We start from the raw sequence: 23,715 nt of genomic DNA, 5'->3' as shown, positions 1-23,715 counted from the left end.
CCATTAAATGAACAGCATTTATAGAGTTGCTACTGACAAAAGGTGTGCATCATTTTTGTTCTAGGCTTCATTGTACAGAATCGTACTGCTGAATCTGTGAGGGTCGTCACTTTTGCAATGAATAATACAGACATGCTCCCACATTAAAGCCTACAAGGTCTGGATTTTTATTTGTATCTGCACCACTCATAAATATCTGTCCCCCAGACATGTCAGACAGATTTGTTTCATCAAGATCAATGAATTATTCTCTTAGAAATCACGAACGATTTTGAGAAAACAAAAACACGCTCTCTCTCTCTCTCGCAAGGTTAAAGAAACAAAAATTCCTGGATCTGCCCCCTGATCTGGATCTGCACCAAAATTGAATGGGTTCTTCTCTGACACATACCACATCCTTCCACCAAGTTCTGTGGTAATCCGTCCAGTAGTTTATGTGTAATCTTGCTTACAAACAAACAAACATACCAATACACAGACAGGGGTGAAAACATAACCTCCTTGGTGGATTTTGTGTGGTTTGGGTATTCATGTTGAGTTTCTTGGCAACAATAGAAGACTATGGCGCAGAAACAACTGTTTCAACTTGTGGCTATTTGGACAAATGTGGACAGGTTAATTTTATGGTTGATTCAGTCTCCATAACATGTTTTGCAAATATTAGTTAAACAATTAAATAATAATACTAGTGTCCCTTAAGTTTGGAAAGACAGACCACATGCAAACACTGTGAGCTCTGAGACAGCCAGGATAACGAACCAGCACACCAGCCAACACATCAGCGAGGCATCACAGGAGCAGAGGGTTACGTTTTTAAACAGGTTAAAGTTTTCACTGCCTCCTCGTGAAGAACCAATAACAGCCTCTCTTAGCAGCTCCTGGCCCACCATTACAGCATCTCTCTAATCAAATGGATACCATCTGTCTGGCCGGGCTTCAGCGACAGCAGCGCAGCAAGCTGGTTGGCTGGCTCAGGCGGCCACATCCTATCTTGTTCTTTTTTGCATACACATAAGCTCATTCTCTTTTCTCCTCTCTTTCTCTGGCAAACACACAAACAGGTGGATCCCGCCAGACATGCAAGCGTACGGAGGAAAATGCTGCAAGGCGGCAACTAGCATCTCGTCGGGAATGAAACGTAACAGTTAAACGATGATCGATGGTGGGGCAGTCATTGGACAGGGGGACAGGAGATTGATCGGCCAAATGCTCTCACTGTTCAAACATGTCGCCGCCTCCTCCAACTGGCAGCGAGGTTTGAACAGGATCCACAAGTACATAGAAAACGTGGATCTAACTGTCTCGTCTTACATTCAGACACAAATTACAGGCACAGGCTTTATTCCTAAAAGATTAGAAAGGATTTTGAAGTTGTTCTCTTGGTTCATAAATGTTTTACACAATTTCCATAGTACTAAAAATATTTTCAATAATATCAATGCTGAACCTACAACTTATGCATTTCTTATTGATTTGTATTCTATGCACAGTATGAGAGTCACAATCCTATTTTAAGACTACATAATCCCCTCTTGCTCATGAAGAGGAATACGAGGCGGCTTTATCGCTGCAGTCTCATATGTAATTCACATATATTACGAGTGCCCTCGCAAAGAGAGCCGAGATGTGTACGCCTTCCTCATCCAATTCACCTCTGGATGAGATGGGGTTTTCACAAGAGCCTGTATAAGACCTTAAGAGGGGCTCGTATTTACTTTCCAATATCACCAACGCTGCTAACATTAGCACACCGCACCCCTAGCAAAAAAGAAAAGCGGTCCCCTCGGCTCCAGCTCCGGATAACATCTGTCAGCCACGACCGCGGGGCTTTCATCTCCTCGGGCTGCAGACAATCTCCCCTCAGTGACTCCACACTGAAGTGGTACTCAGGTTAATTCTAGGTTTCGTCATCCCATTCTGACGGTGGCAGGTGAAAGATTCATCACACAAACTGCTTAGGTTTGGAGAGGATGATTCTCACCGCGGAGGAACACTGACACCATCAATTATCTCGCTGAAAAGGTTAGTGTGAGCTTGGGATGTTTTGTTCCGATTCATGCAGTGATATAAAAAGTGACAAATCACGGAACAGGGTTGAAGTTGAAATGTTAAACTTTTTAAACACAAGTCTATGGGCCAATTAAAGCAGCAACTAATGATTATTTTCATCATTAAATTATCTGAATAATCAGTTCATCATTTTGTCAATAGGTTCTGCAGATGTGTGTTGTGCTTTTCCAGTCTTACCGACCACTCAAAGCGCTTCACAGTGCAAGTCACATTCACACACATATTCATGCAGCTCGACAACATCCTCTGCTTGGTGTGCAATCACACACCATTCAGCACACTGCCGGCACAGCCACCAGGGGCAATCTGAGGTTCAGTATATTGCCCTAGGACAAAATGCAGATTGGTGGAGCCGGGAATCGAACTACAGATCTTCTAGTTAGTGAATGACCCGCTCTACCTCGCAGATAAATTAGTAAGTCACTTTAGATATCAACATAAAGTGAACAGTAGATAGACCAAGACGGGACTAGGCCATGTTTTCTTCATTAATCTAAGATCTCAGTTTATGATCATACATGACAAAGAAAATCATAAAATTCTCCCATTTAAGAAGAACAATGTAAAGCATTTAGATTACAATTTTTGAAATTATTCATTTATAATCAAAATAGTTGCCGATTAATATTCTGTTGGTCAGAAAATCAATGAATTACTAACTATAATTAGTGTGTTATGCACCCTAACCATCCAAGTCCCAAATCAATATTATTCAGGTTTTACTCAGACTAAACCATTTAAGTGCTTAATGATGCATTTAATGACTCCAAGTTAAAATAAGACTGAATCCAACTCCATTAATCGCAGTCAAAAAACAAAAAACAACATCCCAACACAAAGTCAAACAGGATACAGACAAATTGCATCCTGTCCTGGTCCAGGGAGTCGGGACAGACCGGGTCAAAACTATACACTGACTGTTGACATCATTTGTAATTGTAGTGCACTGAGTCTCTCTTGGAATATCATTGTCTATAACCCTCTATGCTGCCATAAACTTCCTTTTATGTTTATTTGAGGGCAGAGCACCAGTTCATTCCCACACACATTTTGACATTGTAAAGTTTCGCCTGCAAAGCAACTACAGATAAAGTAAATAAAGATAATGCCGCTGTGGCATGCACTGTAAAAAGTGACTAGACATAAACAGAAATACTTTTTTCGTGACAGCAAAATAGCATCAATACACCATTAAACTAAATGACCCTGCTATTCTGCACTTATAAAGAATGAACGTCTAACTGGAAACTGTGTGACACATCAAGGGAAGGTTCGAGGCTGAAAATGGGACATCACTATTAAACCTCAGTTGGTGCTTAAGTAGAAATGATACCACTTACATTTATTCTCACCCCAAGACCCAATGTTGTATTACACAAACAGCTACATATACAAGCTGCAATTTTGTATTCGCACCCAACCAAGCCTGAGAGAAAATTTGTCAAACAGACATTCTGCTCCTGTGCCTAAACCCGACCGGAGCCCGATGCACGTACAGTGTAAAAAAATCAAGTATACACTACCGTTCAAAAGTTTGGGGTCACTTAGAAATTTCCTTATTTTTCAAAGAAAAGCACTGTTTTTTTCAATGAAGATAACATTAAATTAATCAGAAATACACTCTATACATTGTTAATGTGGTAAATGACTATTCTAGGTGGAAACGTCTGGTTTTTAATGAAATATCTACATAGGTGTATAGAGGCCCATTTCCAGCAACTATCACTCCAGTGTTCTAATGGTACATTGTGTTTGCTAATCGCCTTAGAAGACTAATGGATGATTAGAAAACCCTTGAAAACCCTTGTGCAATTATGTTAGCACAGCTGAAAACTGTTTTGCTGGTGAGAGAAGCTATAAAACTGGCCTTCCTTTGAGCTAGTTGAGTATCTGGAGCATCACATTTGTGGGTTCGATTATACTCTCAAAATGGCCAGAAAAAGAGAACTTTCATGTGAAACTCGCCAGTCTATTCTTGTTCTTAGAAATGAAGGCTATTCCATGCGAGAAATTGCGAAGAAACTGAAAATTTCCTACAACGGTGTGTACTACTCCCTTCAGAGAACAGCACAAACGGGCTCTAACCAGAGTAGAAAGAGAAGTGGGAGGCCCCGGCACAACTCATCAAGAAGACAAGTATATTAGAGTCTCTAGTTTGAGAAATAGACGCCTCACAGGTCCTCAGCTTCTTTAAATGGTACCCCAAAACGCCAGTGTCAACGTCTACAGTGAAGAGGCGATCCGGGATGCTGGCCTTCTAGGCAGAGTGGCAAAGAAAAGCCATATCTGAGACTGGCCAATAAAAAGAAAAGATTGATATGGGCAAAAGAACACAGACATTGGACAGAGGAAGATTGGAAAAAAGTGTTATGGACAGACAAATCAAAGTTTGAGGTGTTTGGATCACACAGAAGAACATTTGTGAGACGCAGAACAGGTGAAAAGATGCTGGAAGAGTGCCTGACGCCATCTGTCAAGCATGGTGGAGGTAATGTGATGTCTGGGGCTGCTTTGGTGCTGGTAAAGTGGGAGATTTGTACAAGGTAAAAGGGATTTTAAATAAGGAAGGCTATCACTCCATTTTGCAACGCCATGCCATACCCTGTGGACAGCGCTTGATTGGAGCCAATTTCCTCTACAACAGGACAATGACCCAAAGCACACCTCCAAATTATGCAAGAACTATTTAGGGAAGAAGCAGGCAGCTGGTATGCTGTCTGTAATGGAGTGGCCAGCGCAGTCACCAGATCTCAACCCCATTGAGCTGTTGTGGGAGCAGCTTGACCGTATGGTACGCAAGAAGTGCCCATCAAGCCAATCCAACTTGTGGGAGGTGCTTCAGGAAGCGTGGGGTGACATTTCTACAGATTACCTCAACAAATTAACAGCTAGAATGCCAAAGGTCTGCAATGCTGTAATTGCTGCAAATGGAGCATTCTTTGACGAAAGCAAAGTTTGAAGAACAAAATTAATATTTCAAATAAAAATCATTATTTCTAACCTTGTCAATGTCTTGACTATATTTTCTATTCATTTTGCAACTCATTTGATAAATAAAAGTGTGAGTTTTCATGGAAAACACGAAATTGTCTGGGTGACCCCAAACTTTTGAACGGTAGTGTATATCCTAACCAACGTGACCGAACCCAACCTGAACCCAAGTACAATTTCAAAATATTTGTCTAAACCCGATGGGCCCAGGTCGGGTGGCCACACACAAAAGTAATCACAGTTGCGGTACACATTATTTCCTACGTGCCAGTGTTTTATCTAGGACAGTTATGAGTGTAACTGGTTGGAGTAGCATTAGAGGCGTAAGGCACTGTGTATTAAACAAAGACAGGCAAAGAATTAAACCCTTGCTTTCAAGAGAAGTTGTAGCCTGTTTATCACCGGCAGCCCAGTGGGACTAGAGCACGTAACCAACCAAGAAAAGAGGGTTGCAGACACAACAAAAATAGCCCTCTAAGATTTGCTGAGGTGATGTAACAAGGTCAGAGCAGAGGGGAGCCTGTCAGACTCAGATCTTGTTCAAGTCACACTTATACTTCTAGTCTCTAATGAGCTTCTTCTGGCATTTCCCTCCTCTTCACCTCTCCCTTGTCCTCTTCAATGGCTTAAGCATTCGCCCCTCTACCCTCCAGTGCATACCACCAACTGCATCACACCTGTCCCCTTCAGCCTGCCCCCGCTGCAGCTGTGGGTGACATTTCCCATTTGCAGATAAGCCAAGAGAAAAAAAAAATCTACAATGCTATCTGCTTGCCTGTCTGCCCTCTCATGTGAATCATCCAAAATTGTAATAACATCACTACAGCAACATGTTGCTGCACAGAGACCCGGCTTGGCGTGTCTGCGCTGACAGCGTGCACACAATTCCTTCACAGCCCGACAAGCTCAGAGAATGTGCAACCAGCGCTGAGTGTCATGCTAACAGCATGTGTGCACATCCACCCTGCGATCAGACAGCAGATAAAGGTGTGAAAGCAAGCACTACATAAGTGACTAAGATAGTGAATGAATAATGCTGGTGACTGAGGCTGAGACAGAGACAGCGTCATCTCTTTCTCTCTACACCTCAGAAAAAACATTCTGCAAAAAAGCGTTTCGAAAACAGGGTCGAATTCTAAACAGGCGCTGCTCACTGCACTGGATGTTTCACAAAACACTTCTGTATTTTATTCATGCTTGAATCAAAGTCTCATGCTCTGATTGTGCCTAAGAGAAGAGGGGGAGCTCTGTGGAGATGGGAGCACAGCTCAATGCGAGGCTTGCACTCAGCAACACAGGGGGAGAGGTGGAATGTAATACTAAAAGCTAATATACAGTAAGTGAGCCAGAGGTACTTCTTCTCTCTTCAGCGAAACATCACACTGTTACTCTGCTTCTTTGCATCTGCTGAGAGAGAAACTAAAGCCCTTGATCCTGACAATAGAAGAGCACACTGACTCAGCTCTAAGCACACTTTTCATTACCAGCTTATACCAAGTCACACACATACAGGAACCCAGGCCGTCAATAGAGAAAACAAAACAAAACACTGAATTGCTTTTAAGAAACAAAGAAATAAAGCGGCATTTACCTTCTATGAGGAAATCATTTTTGCAGCATGAAACATGTAGCAAAGTGCATTTTAAGATTATAAATATATATCTTGTATACTGATATTCCTGCTTTTCAATTTACTCTGATATGGACAGTCGGCATTAACCTGCATACTTTGCCTCAGGGCTAACTGTTACACCTGGGCCACACTGGACCCATGAGGAGTGCGTGTGTAGATTGGAGTCGCTTTTCATTTTGGTGCTGGTTTCATGAGGTTAAAGCAGCCACATTGCTCAGGCACTCGTGGAGAGAGTCTGGGTTTTGCATATTTCACAGCGTGTCACACAAACCATACATTTTGCAACACCTCCTGTATGCCTGCTCTGCAAAACACGCAGAAGACATGCTCCAAGTGTGAAGAACAGACGGACACAAGATGCAGCAGATCAGCGATGCAGCCGTCACTCGCCGCACCCAGTGCAGTCCGGGCATTTCTGTCAAATACTTCTTTGTGGATGTGAGTGATGAAACCATTTTGCATCGTGACCGGGTCTGAATCTCCCGCAAGAGTTAAAGCTCAGCTGCAACACTGTAAAAACTGATCTTTTTGTTTGTCTTTCACGAAGGAGCTGCGGCTCACAGGCCTTGATGTGGATTCAACTCCACGAGGACAGAGAAAGAAAAAAAAACATTAATATAAAAGATGAGGTGAGGGATCCAGTTATACATCAGTACAGCTTTTTTATTTAGAATCCATGCGTGCCTCGCAGTTTGTACCTCGGAGAGCACTAAAATCCACAAGGACGGCAGGAAAGCTGTTGCGATCAAACACGGCATGTGGAAAGGTATTCAGCTCTATCAGCTCAGTTCCAATAACACTCCTTTTTTGTACACATGTCTGCCATCCCCATATTTTCTTTGACACCTTCAGGGAAAAAGGCTGAACAAGTTGCTTAGAGCAGGCATTAATCCTCATTTGAACTCAACTCACAAAACTTACAGAAAGAAGGTCAAAAAGGTCTTTTTGTTGGGAAAGCGTATCTCATAACACTTAAAACCTCGGGGAAGTGAGAGGAGGAGGAGGAGAAAATCCTACATAGCCTGCCAGGCTGACTGGGGTTCTAAGTAATATTTCCTTACAAATACTCACTGCCAACTTTGTTCAGGTTCCCAAGATAATTGAAGTTAAACATGTCTTTTTTTGGCGATGCCACAGAGGAAACCCACGTATAGAGGAGTCTATGAACAGAACTTGGATAAAAACCAAGGCAGATGAGCATGGCGGCTAATAGGCAGACAAGGCGTCTGCGGAAAGACAAAGACAAAGAGCATAAAAGTGAGGAGGGACATGGTTTGTGTGAGAGAAAGCTCCAGTGGGCCATTAGGCTGCAGACAGACACATGCAGGTGCCACCTCATCCTTCATTCTCTTACTCTCCTGGCCAACAGGCACAGAGCACGAAGGTATGAGGGCATTGAGCCATGTTCAGTGAACCTGACATGTGCTGGAGATACTGTGGCAAATGAAGATACATTGCAGACCCAGTGGATACTAATTGTCCTCCTACATTTTCAACAGTCTGTCACCATCCTCACCGTGTACAGTACAAGTGACTGGCACATTCAATACAAAAGTGTGAAATCCACAACATGCTGGCTGATCCAGATTAAAATAAGATTTCCTGTCTATTTATTCAGGGATTTGGCGGTGTCCACTTTATGTGTCATATTCTGCACGGCAATGATGAACAGTTAACTGTGACATCTCGACCCGACTTCCATTATTAGAGCGCCTGCTGTCAGATAAGGATACGATAAGACAATACAGTGCTGCCTCGGCAGAGCAGCCATATGGATTCATCCAGACACATCAGACAAGACAAATAGTCCTCAGCTAATGCTGACAGAGCACCCTGGGTGGAAAACTTAGACAGACTTTCAATCATACCTTTGACAAGTGCGGACATATTTAAGCAAGAGGATTTTTGTTTCCATAATTCCAAACCCCATAATCCATTTTTGGCCCCTGTCAGGGCTCCAATGAATGATTTACTGGGCCAAACAGAAAAAGGAAGTCACCTTGGCAACAAATTGAATACATGCATCTCAAATTTACGCTATTAGGAGTGTGAAAACAAAACTGAAACACAAAGATGAAGAGCTTTTCACACATTTTGTGAATGCATGGGAGGGAGGTTTACAGAGATCACATTGCAGGAGAAAAAAGAAATTAATTTCACTACAATAGAAAGTGGCAGTGAGCACAACGCTGACATATCATATTAATGTTTTAGGTTCATAGGCCAAACTTGTAGACAAACAGATTTCTATTGTCATCCACTAGGTTGGCTTTTAAAATTGAACAATACTGCAGAGTTTGCAAAAAATTCTCTTTTATCACTAAGAGCATCATGTGATAAATTGCACACATATAATTATATTTAACATAGCCACTTTAGAGCAGAAATAGATTATTTTCCTTCAAACAATTAATATTTCATAGATTAAAATACCAGTTTAAAAAAAAATGATCATTCAAACCTGAGGAAAGCCTGAAATTCTGAATTAACACTTTGATCTGTTTTCTCACACATGTCAGAAGTGAAGCTATAGAGAGATGGAAATATGAGTAAAAAGATTCACACTGAATGAACCAGCTACACGGCAAAGACAATGAAGCCCAACGTGTTTTCTTTGGATTCTGTTCACACTGAACACTTTACATATCTAACTTAAATATCTTTAAAAAGCGATTGCAAAAAAACAAATAAAAAAAACAGGCAAGCTTTGGAAAGTAAATTAGCAGTATGATTACAACAACGTAATTTGACCGCCACTGGGTAAATGAGTTGCTGGGGAAAACTGAGTCTTCTGCAAACAAAAAACTCAATGAGTAACATTTGTCCCCCGCAGTGGTTTTAAATGATGCCACGCGGTAGCTCCGCTGCATCACAATTATCTGGCAGTGTCTCTCTGCTCCATTAACATAAGCGAGCTGTTTCACTTCAGTACGATGCAGCTAAAGGGCTGGAGGGGCCATGATGTGTCAGAGGAGCTGCATAAGATAGTGTTTGATTAAAGATGATAATGATCTATGTTACAGTAACTTGCTGTTGCTCTATTTATCCATCCATTGGCTACATATATTGCTTGAGGGTCACAGTGGGGCTGGAGCCAATCCCAGCAGGCGAGGGTTACAGCTTGGACTGGTTACCAGTCTATCTTAGGGCCCACATAAAGAGACAAACCATTCATTCAAACCTACTGGCAATTTAGAGAACCCATTCAATCTAAAATGCATGCCTTTGGACTGAGGCAGTCGGAAAATCCATAGTAAACCTGCGCAGGCACAAGGAGAACATGCAGAAAGAAGAGAAATGGCTGCAAATAGAAGACAATTTAAACGAGATGAAAATAGGCTGACTGCAAGGTACTGCTAGACAGTTGGGTTGTGTGGACACACTTTGCACTGTGTGACTTGTTTGTCTATTTTCATACACTTCAATTCATTGAAAATAATTGGGGAAATGAGCCACCTGTTGTAAATAGCACCTGTACAGTCTGCCAGGCATAATTATCTGAGATCAGACTAAAATAGCATCTAATCTGCTGCCATCCAGCCTCACTCAAGGAGGCAGAAACTGAACTGCAGAGTACATTCACTTGGAGGCCTGCGATGAGAAAGACCGCTGAGTAAACAAATACTAATGACACGGTAATACTGCCACAGGTGAAACTGCATCTGTTTGCCAAGACACAATATGAAACTGTGACAAAAAGAGAGGTAATTTCTCACTGGGTGACTCACTTATTGCTGTCAAACATTCTGCTCAAAGAAATTCCTAATTGGCTGTTTACTAAACCCCGGCCCCAATCACAGCTTAGCAACTGTAACTAAGCAGGACAATAAAGCTTTGTCAATGGACTTTTTAAAAGGAGCTGCAATCTGTAGGATCTCAAGAGTTTGGACAATGGTGTCTTGAATGAATGGAGTGAAAATTGTTTGTTTACTCGAACATAAGCTGCAAATGTTAGCACGCTAACAAGCGTACTACCCACTTTGGTTCAAAGGCAAAGAGTGTGTCTGTAGTACAAACAGTATACAAAGATAGATGACACCTCTCATAAAAATGAACCCAAAATATCTCAGATATGGGCGCTGCCATGTTGTGCTAGGGACATAATTCGGGGTCTGTGCAGTACTTATCATGGAATGGAACCATCAAGGTCCCGCCAATAACTGTGCGTGACCAATCTCGAGTGAGTCTCAGCTGTCAATCATGATGTCTTTCCCTGGCTTCACTTTAGAGGAGCTGACATATTGTTCGTCTTTATATGCAGTCTTGGGTCTGTAGCTAATATATTGTAGGGTTACAGGCAGTTTTCCAGTACAGGACTGGAACAATAGCATATTTGGAGCTTTAGCAATAACATTAGCTCAGGGAAACTAGCTCTAGCTTATAAAATGCTCTATCTATTGTTGTCATTTGAGCTGACAAAATTCAATATAGTCATAGAAATAAAAAGGCCTTTGATTTACTTCTGTCGCGAAATCCCTTGTTTTAATAATTGCTAAACTTCGGGTGGTAAATCTCTCTCTCGCTCTTATCACTGTACACTGTTAATGTGCCGTGAGACAACTGTGAGCTGGGCAGGCATAGCCCTGGTGACTAAGGTGGCGGGGCTTAGTGAACAGTCAATTAAATAGAAACATATGAAGCAAGCGGTGAATGGAGAAAGAATATATAACCTCTGGTCTAGTTACTCAGTGGAGCTCACCTCTAAGTGAATATCTGATTATGTGTGGAGGGAAAAAGTCAAGGAACGGTACACACGCCATAGAAACTGCCAATTCAACCTCCACTCCGCCCTCCCCCTTGCCGGCCATAAAACGCAATGTAATAGGATTCCTAAGCTTTTCCAGTGACTGCTTCCACTATCACACAGACATTTAAGTGCACTAATCCATGACAAATTGTCTCATCTGATCCATGACAAATCGTCTGAGAGGCCGATAGAGACGAGGAGATGGAGGCAGGGAGGACGGGGGGGCAGAGGATGGAGGGCTGAGGGAAGAGGCCAGGCGCAAAGAGAGTGCTGCTCGGCACCTGAATGATCAGGCAGTTATTGCCTAGTTTTATAGAAAGGTTGCTTTCATTACCTCGAAGGACATGCTGTGTGATAGAGGGAACGAGATCACATAGCGCTGATGAGCTCTCTCAACTGAGCCCACAGTTTTCAAAGCAATTATAATCCCATGTGGAGGTAGATTATAGGATTTCAGCTCCTCTGTTGGCAAAAGGCAGGGTTTGTATGTCGTGTTTACAAAATGAATGTTTCTAATTAAATTTGTGTCATATATAATTTATGATTTTCATCAGCCCACAATCTAGTTCTCACGAAGGTGGTTTAATGATACACATACAAGTCAAACAACGACATGGAAAAGAAAAAAACTCATAGTGAATGCACGTAGCATATTGTCTGTTGCTATATTTCCACATGAGCCAATGCTGCCAGCCAAATCAAACAATTCCTTTTCATCCACTTTACAAAAATATGATTAAGACGTAATCCATTCAAGTGACTGTAATTTAATTGAATATTCTTTCACCATCAATTCTCACACTAATTAGTCCCCACAGTTTAATGGGGATGTAAATTAAGCTGATTTAGCGGCAAAACAAAACGACAGACAGCCTATATGGACAGCTGTTCGTGTGGATACCATGGATGGATCTGCCACTCATACTGCAAGAGCTTAGATGTCCGCAGAAGAAGCAAGGAAGTAAGATTATCGCTTTGAAGATGACTGTGTAAAAAAAAAGTGCATGTTCACTTCTGTGTTTCTGCCATGAACACTGAGCTATTGAAATGAGTCTTAGAAGTGTTGAAATGAGTTCCAAGTTGGAACAGTGTGTGCATTCAGTTTGTGAGCCAGTGGCTGGCATTAACATGCGTCCTGGGTGATCCGATCACATGTGGACCCCAAGTATGTGAGTTCGGGCCTGGCATTAGAATGCATCGCCACATGCGTCTTGATGGAAATCGACACAAACATCCTTTTCATTTGCAAAGAACAAATTTGATGATGCTTTTAATGGCTGGAAAATACATTCTGCTTGCGTAGTCTGCTGGAGATCAAAATAACGCGTGCTGAGTCTATTCCTTGGTGTGATCCATGCAAACCAATTTGCAATGTTTGCAAGATGTTTGACGCACTAATATATCTCTATGGGGTATTCAATAATTTCAGACGTCATGGATGAATGTCATCATTTGAGACCCAAAGGAATGAGTACTTCCTCTAACGCAAATGAGTTGAGTAGCTGGTTCTTTGATGTGGCCCGTGACACTTTCTAGTACACACTGCCAAGAGAGTCTGGTCATGTGCAGCCACCTCCATGAAAATTGCCTGTGTGAAAGTATCTCAATGCATCTATTCACGCTTGCGGTCCACTTGTGATCAGATAGTCCAAGACATATTTTAATTCCAGAATCCAACAGTGCCAGTGAAGCTTATTTCTTAATATTACCAAACACTGCCGGACAAATCATCAATCTTCTGAAGCTGTCATCCCCTCTGCATTGCACAGAAAGAGTCAGAAAAAAAATCAATGTATACTTTGTGGATGTATGGATTCCAGACTTCCACCCTCCACAAATTTACCAAAAAGGCAGCCATCCTAAATTAGGTTCAAGGTTTTGTCAGATTTTCCTCTCCTCAAAATATCCTTAGATTTCAAGTTGAAATACAGGAGCTTCAATAGAAACGTGAAGCTTAAGTTCACCACTACAGTTCTTTGACATGTTTTGAACTCTTAAGGATCCTTATGTTTATCAAGTGCATCCTTGTTTGTGATCACGGAGTTGCTCTTGTTTCACCGTCTTGGCTAATCCAAGTAATTACATGTTTTCTTCTACCTCAAAGAGCTTCCCCCACTGAGGGAGCTTCATGGACGATGAACAATGAGCTCATTAAAATGCCTCCCAATCATTTGTGATCAGCCCTTTCTAATCAAAGGATAACAAAAACATGAACACTATACATGAACCACTGCATTAGTTATCAGCCTTTTCAGCTATTCCATATCCATTTCCTTACCGTCAGTTTTCATGGACATGCTAAATCAGCATTTCAGCCTTAAATGGCAGATCTAGGATGTTTCTAGATCAGTGGCCATAAAGGGGCCACCATTTACACAGGGTCCAATTATATGTCCAACATCCATGCACTATTCCTGATTCAGTAAGTCATTCCATGATAACCCTATAGCCTTGAGCAAAGCCACTGATCATTGAATATACTGGGAAAATCGTTCCTTGTCCCGGCACATTGTGCACTTCACAAGAGATGAGACAATGAAAATTCCTAACACATTGTCATATTTATTGTTAGTATTGTTGTAGGTTACTTTTTTAACGACTAATAGAAGGACAGGGTCACTTCACTCAATGAGACTTCAGCTGGAGCCCGTTGCCCCCTGGCCGTACCGCTGTGTCCGCCCCTGTGATATTCTTTCTAATTGCCATCTTTGTAATCATCAGATGTAATCAGTGTGTATCAGGCGAGTAGAGTTGGTTTTACAGCTGCACCTGGCACAGGAATCCTGCTGTTCTGTTCTATGTGAGACTCTTTAACTGCCCCGTCATAGTCGTAATAAAACAAAGCAAGTGTTGTTATGTTCACACGGCCCCTCTGGGTATTGATACGATGTGAACATGACTGCTGTGTACATACTTCAACTGAACAAGAGTCAATTTATATGGTACAAGGGTAACTTATTGATAATACTGTAATACAGTCAGTAGACATCACATTAGGGAGCACTTTCATTTTAACGATAGAAGACACCACATCAACTGTAACTACTGCCAGCGACGCACTGACAGTGTAAATTGGTTGCACTTTTACTGACTTGCGATGGAGTCCAGCACCATGCACTGTCAGGAACGGCCTGGTTTATGCGGCAGCGGTCTTGGCAGCGAGCGCTTGTGTTCGCTGTGTTGGCAGGTAGGGCGAGCGCAGAGCCCCGTTTGTGTGTGTGTCCTGTCACATTCAGCTCATCTGTCATCGTAGTGGATTATTTCTTGAGATACCAGAATTGGCTGCCCAGAATCAGGCCGCCATCAATCTTCAGCAGCACGAGCACGATGCAGAGGAGACTGTGTGAAGCAGGGGCTCATGGGAAACGGAGCGGTGCCGCTTCCTGAAGCAGGTGACGAAGCAGTCAGGCAACTCATTACTCAATCTCCGCCTCGGTGGTGACTATACCGATTTGTCATGGAAACGTAAAAAAAAAAGACACCGAAATGCGATCTTGAAACTTTAATCTCCGCAGTCACCATTTTTTTTTGTCAGCTCAGTGTTACAGGAGGCAGATGAGCTGATTTCTCAACCATAGTTAGATGCTTGAACAGGCTGGAGGATTACATCTGTACTTAAATCAACATGACCTTCACTTCCCCTCCTCAGAAACCCACACAGCCCCTTGTCTGTGTATCTTTGTCGATGCGGGATGGTTTGTAAGTTTTTGTTCCACTCACACACTCACACAGTCGGCTGGGCTGCATGCCAAGATCCACAAAAATTTATCTCAGGGCAAAACACAGACCCAGCATTCCACTTAAACACTTGGACTTCAAGACTCATGAGTGTCCAGAAGACAATACAGAGGCATCGCACAGCCACAATAAAAGGCTCGGTGAGGCAGCCCATCTTGTTATCAACATATTGAATAGATAATCTAAGCATATGTATAAAATAAAGCACAAAAGGTTGATATCACTAAGAACCCATTCTACATCTTAATTTACAGTGTGGCAGACAGTACATCAGACACGGTTTCATCATCTCAGAGAAACACAGAGACATTATTTGATTACAGTAAACAGCAAAAGCATGAAAACCAATGGATTCTTAAAGGCGAGACATCTCCATTATGACACGTCCTACATATCCATATCTATTTATATCTGAGGGCTCTGGCCTCAATGAAACCGGAGTGCTCCTCAAATTATAAAATCAATTCTAATTCAAATATTCATCATACCATTTCAATTCTGAGAGCGCAGTTCTGGTTAAATCGGTTACCGCCACTCTGCGGATGAGTGAGATTGATGTCGGCTTAATCCTCTTCAAAAAACATGATATACAGTAAATTGTACAGTCGCTGAGCAGGAAGTTAGAAAATAGCAGAAATGTTTTCTTTTTGGGGGCACCCGCTTGTAAAATATCATAACATGTCCCCAGCATTTGATAGTCAGCACCAATTATGGCTGTCATACATCAGAGATTGGTTGATTTTTTTTAAGTTTTCCAGGGAGGGCTTGTTCCAAAGTAACACTATTACAGACTCACTGTGGATACTGGCATATTAAATCACATCCCTCTCTCTTTGATAATCTCCTGGCGTTGCTAAATCAGTCCAATAATCACATCAAAAATCAATTTGTGTTTATCATCCACCTCCACGACATGAGTTTGCATCCTCTCAGACCTGACGTGTCCTGAACACAGCTCCCATGTCCCCGGAGGACCCATGAAAATGCCACGCCATAATGGCCTCGGTGAATAAATGGTTTGTGAACGTCCCAGCATGTACACGTCCGTTCCCCTCGCAGTGTTGTATGCAGTAAGCGTGAGAGTCTGACTGGAAAACCTTCAAGAGGACTCTCAGTCATAACCATCCTTCGCCTGGATGACTCTTCTGGATCTACACTTGTGGTTGGAAGAGGGAGTGGGAAGGGGGGTATTTCTTTCCCCCCCTTCATCCCCTTTGGGAACACTGCATTATTCAAAAGACACTTACTGAGCCTTGCACTTCCTTGTACATCTTTGGCACCAAGCTCGACTTGCCAACCACTCAAAAAAAGAAAGACAGAAGACAAAAAGACACAAAAAGACACAAAAAAACAAGAGAAAACTGGGAGATAGCCTTTAAAAATTCATTCGTCGCTCATCCCTCACCGTCTCGTTCCAATTAATGGGACCGGGAAGCTTTGAAAACTTTCTATCATGGCTGGGATTTTTCATGTTTCAGCTGTTACAAAGCAAAAGTAAGCCAACACGCTACCTAAGGATACCAGTGTTTAACACAAGCACCAACAATTCTATGCTGGGGTTTTTTCACTTCCTGCAGTGCTTCAATTACTGTCTTTTAGCTCGGCAACGCAACACACACAATGAGAGGCAGGCAGACGATAGCATCAATGTTTAACAGCCGCTTGGCTTCCGGAGAGAGCCCCACTCTGCGCGAGGGTTCAGCATGGGAGTCACACTCATTGTTAGAAGCTTAAAGAAAGCCTTTGCTTTGCTCGAAAAAACCTCTGCCGTCCCTGTTACACTCCCACATACACCATAAGCAATGCTGGTAAGCTTTTCCATAATCAGAGAATTAGAGCCGCCTCAGCGTATACCCTCCCCTTATGCCCCTACAGTGCAGAAGGCGTCAAGCTTAATTGCAAAACGTTTCCAGTGCAAAAGAGGGAAACATAATTGTCATTTCCATCTAAGCCACAGTGATCAAAGCTCCCTTGGTTACCAGCACAGTAATGGGGTTCTTTTGCCTTCAGCTTGTCCTCCTCATAACAGTCTGTCAGTGAGATTCAGGGTGCAGCAGTCAAGATTTCCTCACCGTGCGCAGGAAATGATATCCCCACCTTCAAACTCACATAGTTTGAAGATGCCTTTTGTCGAACAGCACTTCCAAGTTCAGATGTAAATGCAAGCATCCCGCTCAGCAAAGCACCAAGGTCTCACAGTTCAACCATCTCACATCCATTAATAGTACTAAATGTACAGAGCTAGACAGATTTAAGTGTGACTAAACGTGAGTATGTAACATGCAATTAGAAGCACAATTAATCGTCTTCCCCTCTGCTTATCTTGTATGAGTGCGAGCGTGGTGAATCATCGCGTTACAGTGCAGCGCTGGGGCAACATCATTCAGATCGTGCAGCAGCAGTCTCTCTACATTGCTTTGAAAAAAAAACAGAGCTGAGAACTGAGAACTTCTCACGACTGCAACACTGTCCTGTGAAGCTGAAATCTGTCAGAGAGACGCACGTACCCAGGGTGAGGATGTCTGTGCGACCGGGCCGGGCCACGTGGTGCTGCTGGATGGTCTGGTAGAGTGTGGCGTGGCACAGCAACAGGAAGCCGAGGCTAATCCACATGACCAACAACCAGGACATGGTATGGCCGATTCTGCAGGATGACACACAGAGTTTTATTACAGCCTGTGTCCATACATTGTTACAGCACACGCCTAAAGACAGGAAAAAGCACTGTATACTGACACGTCTTCAGAAATCCTGTGGTATCAGAAGAAAAATGTACATTTGCATGAATATTTTTTTTTATAATAATATAAGGAATGAAAAGAAAACAACAAAACAAAATGCTTCAATGAGAAAAAAACCTGCAGACAGAAAACACAAATGAAGATTCAATCTTGTTTATAAATCCATTTTTCTGTCTCGTCCAAACCGACTGGGGTCTCAAAGGACTTCCACCATATTGAAATAACAGATTAGATGCAGAAGAAGGAAAAATAACATGCTGCGATCTCTTTGTCAGACTGATAATTTCATAATGAGCCATATAATAATTTTATGAAAGCAACAATGACATTAACACTATCACAAGAGCCCTGAATATTCTACAAAGAATTAGAAAAAGGCTGCATTTCTCAGAGCAAAGAGCTTTTTATTTAATTTTTTTGGGAGATTTGCTCAGCGACTCGCCTAATGGCTGATGAGGGCCAGCATATGGAGACACGCCTTAGCTCCTTATTGAATAATGAGACTCTCCTCCTTTCCAGGTGTTATTAGCACCTCTCTCCATTCAGAAAGCCACAGTGGGGGAATTTAAAACCACCAGACGTATTCCTCTAAAACAAACAGGGGTGTGTTGTGTTGTCAGACTTTTAAAACTGCATTACTGCACCAGAAAAACGGTTTAAATGGCAGTTTGGAAAATATTATAAATCCTGGACGGATGTTCAGTTTTTTAGAGGAATATTTGTACACACACACTCTGGTTGCAATCATTTCTACATTTCTCACTTATCCTCACTGCGATTGCTACTTGTGAATCTCGTGAATGGTCTCATGTAGCAGCGTGAGTCTGAATCTAATGTTTTGAGTCTGCCACATCTGAAAACACAAGAGAATACAAAGGAGACACCGAGCCCCAGGGAGTCAGCTCAATAAATACTTCAAACAGAAAAGGAAAAGGAGTCTGTGTGGACACAAATGAAGAAAAGCAGGCCACATCCACTGGGCTATAATCCAGGCAGCAGCAGAGCCACTGCTTGCGTCTGTTTTGCCCAAACTACACTTTGTGTTTTGAGCATCTGTGCATGTGAGATTAAAACCATTGAGGCTACTAAATGTGACCCGTGCGTCCTGTGCCCTCAGTGACATTGACGCTGCTTAATATTCACTGAAAATTAAGCATATAATTATGAGCAGCACATTGTAAATCCCTCCACCCCTGCGCTAAATCCGATATAATCCGCGTTTTTGTGCAAATGCAAAATGGTCCCATGGGTGTGTTTTCTTATTTTAACCCCACGGTATTATTCCTGCTCGTCAAGCTGCCTTTCCCTATATTCAGCTGGAGCGTTACGCGCGCACACACACTTCACTGAACCTTTGCACAGAGAATCCTGAGATGAGCTCCTCCCGGTTATCGGAAAAAGGCATCCCTGCCGAAAATAGTGCGCGGTGCTCACCGGCAGCGTTTTACCAGAGGTGCAGACTGCACGGAAGAGTTGAAACGAAGCGAGCAGGCACGGGCGTCACGCTAAAGCAACTTCAGAGGACGAGTAAGCAGCTTCTTTTTTCCAGAGAAGCGAAAGCGAAGTGCTGTTTCCCTGGAGCCAGCGCGACTGAGCTTTTTTATGTGTAAATAGACAATCCAGATGGTTTTCCGTGCGTAAAAAAAGGAAGACGCGTTCGAAGCTGTTTACTCGGAGGGTTCTTGTGCCGCGTAAAAGGAGAGAAAAGCCTCCTGAATCCGTGCGTAATAGTTTGATCCAGCCTCGTGGTAAATGTGGCGGAGGGGAAGTTAAAGCGCAGACACACCTGCAGGTACATACATGCGTGTGCTACGTCGATTTAGATCCGTTTTGTTCCCTGCAACTTCAGCCATGACTCCCACAAACGTGCGTATCTGAGTGTCATGCAACAACATAATAATAATATAAGCTGCCATAAGAACTTTTTATTTTCTTAGATGCACTCGCTTAGTAATTACTTTGGGGTTGTTGTCAAGATTATTTACACTAGTTAAACATGTTTCTAACTAACATAACATGGTTTAAAAAGTAATGATTGTATTATTATATCACAGTATCAGTCTAGTCATCTTGACAATTTTTTTCTACCAGCTGTATTTATTGCTAATAATATCACTCAGATGCATTTGTCCCCACCCATCCTACCCCCAAACACCAGCACAGGTTCCTGGAAAGTCCCACACCCTTACCTGAGCAGTGCGTCCAGGAGGAAAGGGGCTCAGTCACAATAACCGCCTGCCTGCCCAGCAGACTCACTCTTCTGTCTTAAATCCATCCATAGTTTGGAGCCACAGGGATTCCCGCTGAAATTCCAGTCCTCATAACACAAGCACAAAAAAAAAGGAGCTTAAGCGCTGATCTTTTTCCTCAATATTCCCTTCTGCTGCCCAGTTCCTTTTTGAAATCCTTGGCAACACAAACAGTCAGGGGTCTGTGTCACACACTGGTCAGGATGGGAGGGATGGGAGGCTGATCATGTCACTGCTGTACCAGCCACATACGTGCAGATCTCTCCTCCTCTCCTCCCTCAAGTCTGTGTCTCTCTGCTCCGTCTGTAGAACTCCTCTGTTGTGATGACAGGGGAGCTAATTTACCCCCCTCACTGATCGTCTCTCTCTCTCTCTCTCTCACGCGTGCAGCGGAAGGCTCCAGTGGAATGACTGCTCTGTCTGCTCTTGGCTGCGTCCCCCCATTGAGAAGCTGCGCTGATAGTGTGAGCCTCAGTGCTCTCTCCAACGCACTAAGTAGAGTCTGTGTCAGAGAGGTAGAGCGGGTGTGTGAGTGAGCGTGTGAGTGTGTGTGTTTCTCTCTCTGTGTGTGTGTGTGACAATGTAGCCCAGCTGGAAAGAGAGAGAGAGCTGAGAGTGAGTCAGATCACATGTCTTAAAGCAAGACTGCCCACTCCTGCATCAAGACTTCATCAGCAAATGAAGCATGCTTTATTAATCCACCCCTCTTCCCGTCCCAGCCATGCAGGCTTTGCCTTCAGCTCACTTTTTTCTATCATTCAATGAGTGTATCCATGTGCACGTGCACACACTGTAAGTGGTCTCACACTTTACTGTGTGTGTGAGTTGGAGAGGGCAAGGAGGGAGCTTGACTGAACGCTCCTCTTTTTAGTCATCAGCCTCGAGCGTTCAACGGGCGAGTGTGAGATTTGCTCGGAGCACAGGACTTATAATAGAAGGCAGAGTGCCTCATCAGAACTATGAAATCACCATATTACACATTTCCACCAGTTTTTGTGGCGATGAGTAAGGGTTTGCTTTTTACGGCTGACTCCTCTCGGATTGTTTCCCACCAAGGAAACAAACTTGCACACGCAGTGGCAGCCTGAAAGAGTCTGCGAGCATCCCTCTGTCACTTGCTTACAAACTGAATCCGCTGGCTCTGAAGGAAAGACTTTCACTGTCTTTTGTATGTGTGTGTGTGTCTGTGTTTGTGTGGGCGTGCACCTGTGTGTGTTTCCACTGTGCCTGAGCCATGCTGGCAGGTGAAAGCAGCCGGTCTTGTTTGCGAGGAGTATGTTTCCCTCCAACACATTTTCCTTCCATATAGAGGAGTTCGCCTTTAACTCATTACACTGTTAACCAGAGATTTACAGTATATGCCAATCCCACGCACCTGCCATGGCTGACTCACTCACAGTCTGACATTTCACAGAAAATGAACTCGATGCTACTCACAACAATACACAGCTGAGGGGCTAAATAAACTGGCAGACAGTGAGGATGGTGTCGGTGCTGTGGGGGAGTACAGACAGATGAACAAAATGATGAATATCCGGATAAGCTTTGTCTCTGAGCTGTTAGCTGCACCCTGTTTTCCTCGCATGCTGTGATTTGTGATAATACAGTACATCCACAAAATGATCGGCTTCCTGATTGGCTTTTCCACTCAACCAGTGATGTGGCATTTTCGAGATGGTTAACAAGCCCCTCAATCGGTGGTCACTGTGCCGTGCCACAGGGCATACTGGTCCATCCCTGCTGCTGCTGCTACCCTGCCTGCTTGTTGGTAATATGCTGATTTGACAGTCAGATGTGCACGGCCCCACAGAGTAACAATGTGCTGGTGAAAGAGATGACTGGGTGCACAAAAACACACGGTAAGAAAATAAAGGAAGTATGTGGGTGAATCTATCACTCCCTCTGTCAGATAACGCTAAAGTATCCACACTACCACGTTTTTTCATTTGAAAACTCTTGTTGAAAACAACTCTTCAACAGATATGCCTGGCATCCAAACTACTCTTGAGCAGCTCTCAACTAGTTTGAGAGCTGCTAAAACGGAGAAGTTTGGAAACACTGCTGCCCCGTTTTAGTTTCAAAACTCCAGTGCACTCCTCTTGTAAGTGAGAACTGGTGAAAGTAAGAGTGTCGCAGTAGTAATCCCTGGATGACTTTTTGCCTTTGAACTATGTCCTTTGTATTTACCTAGTAATAATCTGATGCGACTGCGGTTATGAATTCTGAAGCTGCCATCTGGATTTCCGTTGGGTAAAGCACGCCACATGTTAGGCGACCAGATTCACATTAAGCAGGAATTGCAGAGTAATTACCACATTGATTAGTGTTTCAACACTGTCAAGCTGCATTTCTACAAAATGGCTTGATTACCAATAAATAGGCTTATTTGTATTTGTGCATATTTGTTGATATTACCTTTTGTGAGGTGCCTTAATAGCATGCACGCTTGAATTTCATTTTGTTTTCAACGCTTAATGTCTTTATGATCTGTCCCATTAGACTGAGATGAAGGCGTGAAATGGAACAGGACTACAAACAAGCCTCAGAGGAGAAGTTAAGATTGAAGGCATCCAATTACCACATGTTCCTTTCAGCATTGTGCAGCAACAGCACAAGCCTCCCATTTGTACCTCCATTTTTTTATTCGGTGATGTTAATTTGTTGCGGTCTCCTGTGTTTTCATTCTGCATGAGTGTGAGCTGTGTTGGGAGAACGGACTGGAACAACAGAATTTCACACTAATGCTGGAATTGTTGTTGTGGTCCTGCTCTTCTCTGTCCCCCTTCTCGGGGGCTTCCATCATTTCCAAGCAGCTGTTGCCGCGGCTCGTGCCAGGACCTAACCACAACCGACCAATCGCTGGCCAACTCTATGTTTGGATCCGGGCAGCCCTGTTAAACAGCAGCGTTTGCCAATATTTCTGTCCCTCTCCTTGTCTTTCTTTATCATCCTGTCATTCTCTTTCTTTCCATCTCTCCCTCTGGCTAATAAAATTCTTCCATCCAGTGCAGCCAACAAGCTTCAATATGCGCCCACGAGCAGTCACAAAATACCAATTTAAGCCCCACCAGCAGCTTTCTGCCTCCCTATAAAAAATGAGCCTTTGTCCACTATTATTCCTGCATACTCTACATCATTTCTCAGTGGAGCAAACCAAGCATTTCTTCATCTGATGAGGAGAGTTGTGTTTGTAAACTGACGGTCGCTGCATAAAATATTCTTGCAGACGGAAAGGCAGACTGACATCGAGAGGAAGAAGACAGCAAGGAAAGGAAAAGGGAAAGATTAAGGCAGCCAGAGAGAATTCATCGGAAGACGTATGCAGCAGCAACTCTTGCTCACTCGTGGACGGTGAAGGGAAGAAGATGATAAATGAAATGCAGGAGCCTGGTCTATAGTTATAATTTATTTCACATTTATCAGAGCGTTAATTTTCAGGTGTTCATAACTAAGGGAATCTTGCTGCATGGATATGATCGATTTGCAGAAGTGACATTTTAGGGGTAAAAACTGGGTTAGTGGAATTACAGTTCTCCAGACATAAAC

At 43.0% G+C, this 23,715-nt stretch overlaps 1 protein-coding gene across 3 annotated transcripts in view; it reads right to left on the bottom strand.

Annotated features, from left to right (window-relative positions):
• The window catches only part of LOC118102586 (chemokine-like protein TAFA-1), a 115,662-nt gene extending 94,821 nt beyond the window's left edge, over positions 1-20,841 (bottom strand). The window contains exons 1-2 of one of the 3 annotated variants that reach the window (XR_007032359.1): positions 20,110-20,839; positions 17,687-17,823 (exon numbers count right to left, since the gene is read on the bottom strand). Coding sequence is in view for 1 of the 3 variants with exons in the window: in XM_035148899.1 (XP_035004790.1) it covers positions 17,687-17,810 (124 nt within the window). In the remaining 2 variants the exon portion in view is untranslated. Of the gene's footprint in view, positions 1-17,686; positions 17,824-20,109 lie in introns of all 3 variants that reach the window. The other 2 variants (XR_007032356.1, XM_035148899.1) reach the window with 2 other exon arrangements.
• Positions 20,842-23,715: the final 2,874 nt, after the last annotated feature.

The sequence above is a fragment of the Hippoglossus stenolepis genome, chromosome 3 (genome assembly GCF_022539355.2).
Source record: "Hippoglossus stenolepis isolate QCI-W04-F060 chromosome 3, HSTE1.2, whole genome shotgun sequence".
NCBI classification, from domain to species: domain Eukaryota; kingdom Metazoa; phylum Chordata; class Actinopteri; order Pleuronectiformes; family Pleuronectidae; genus Hippoglossus; species Hippoglossus stenolepis.
The sequence above is the reverse complement of the archived record's forward strand: the minus strand, read 5'-3'. Positions and strand labels throughout refer to the sequence as shown.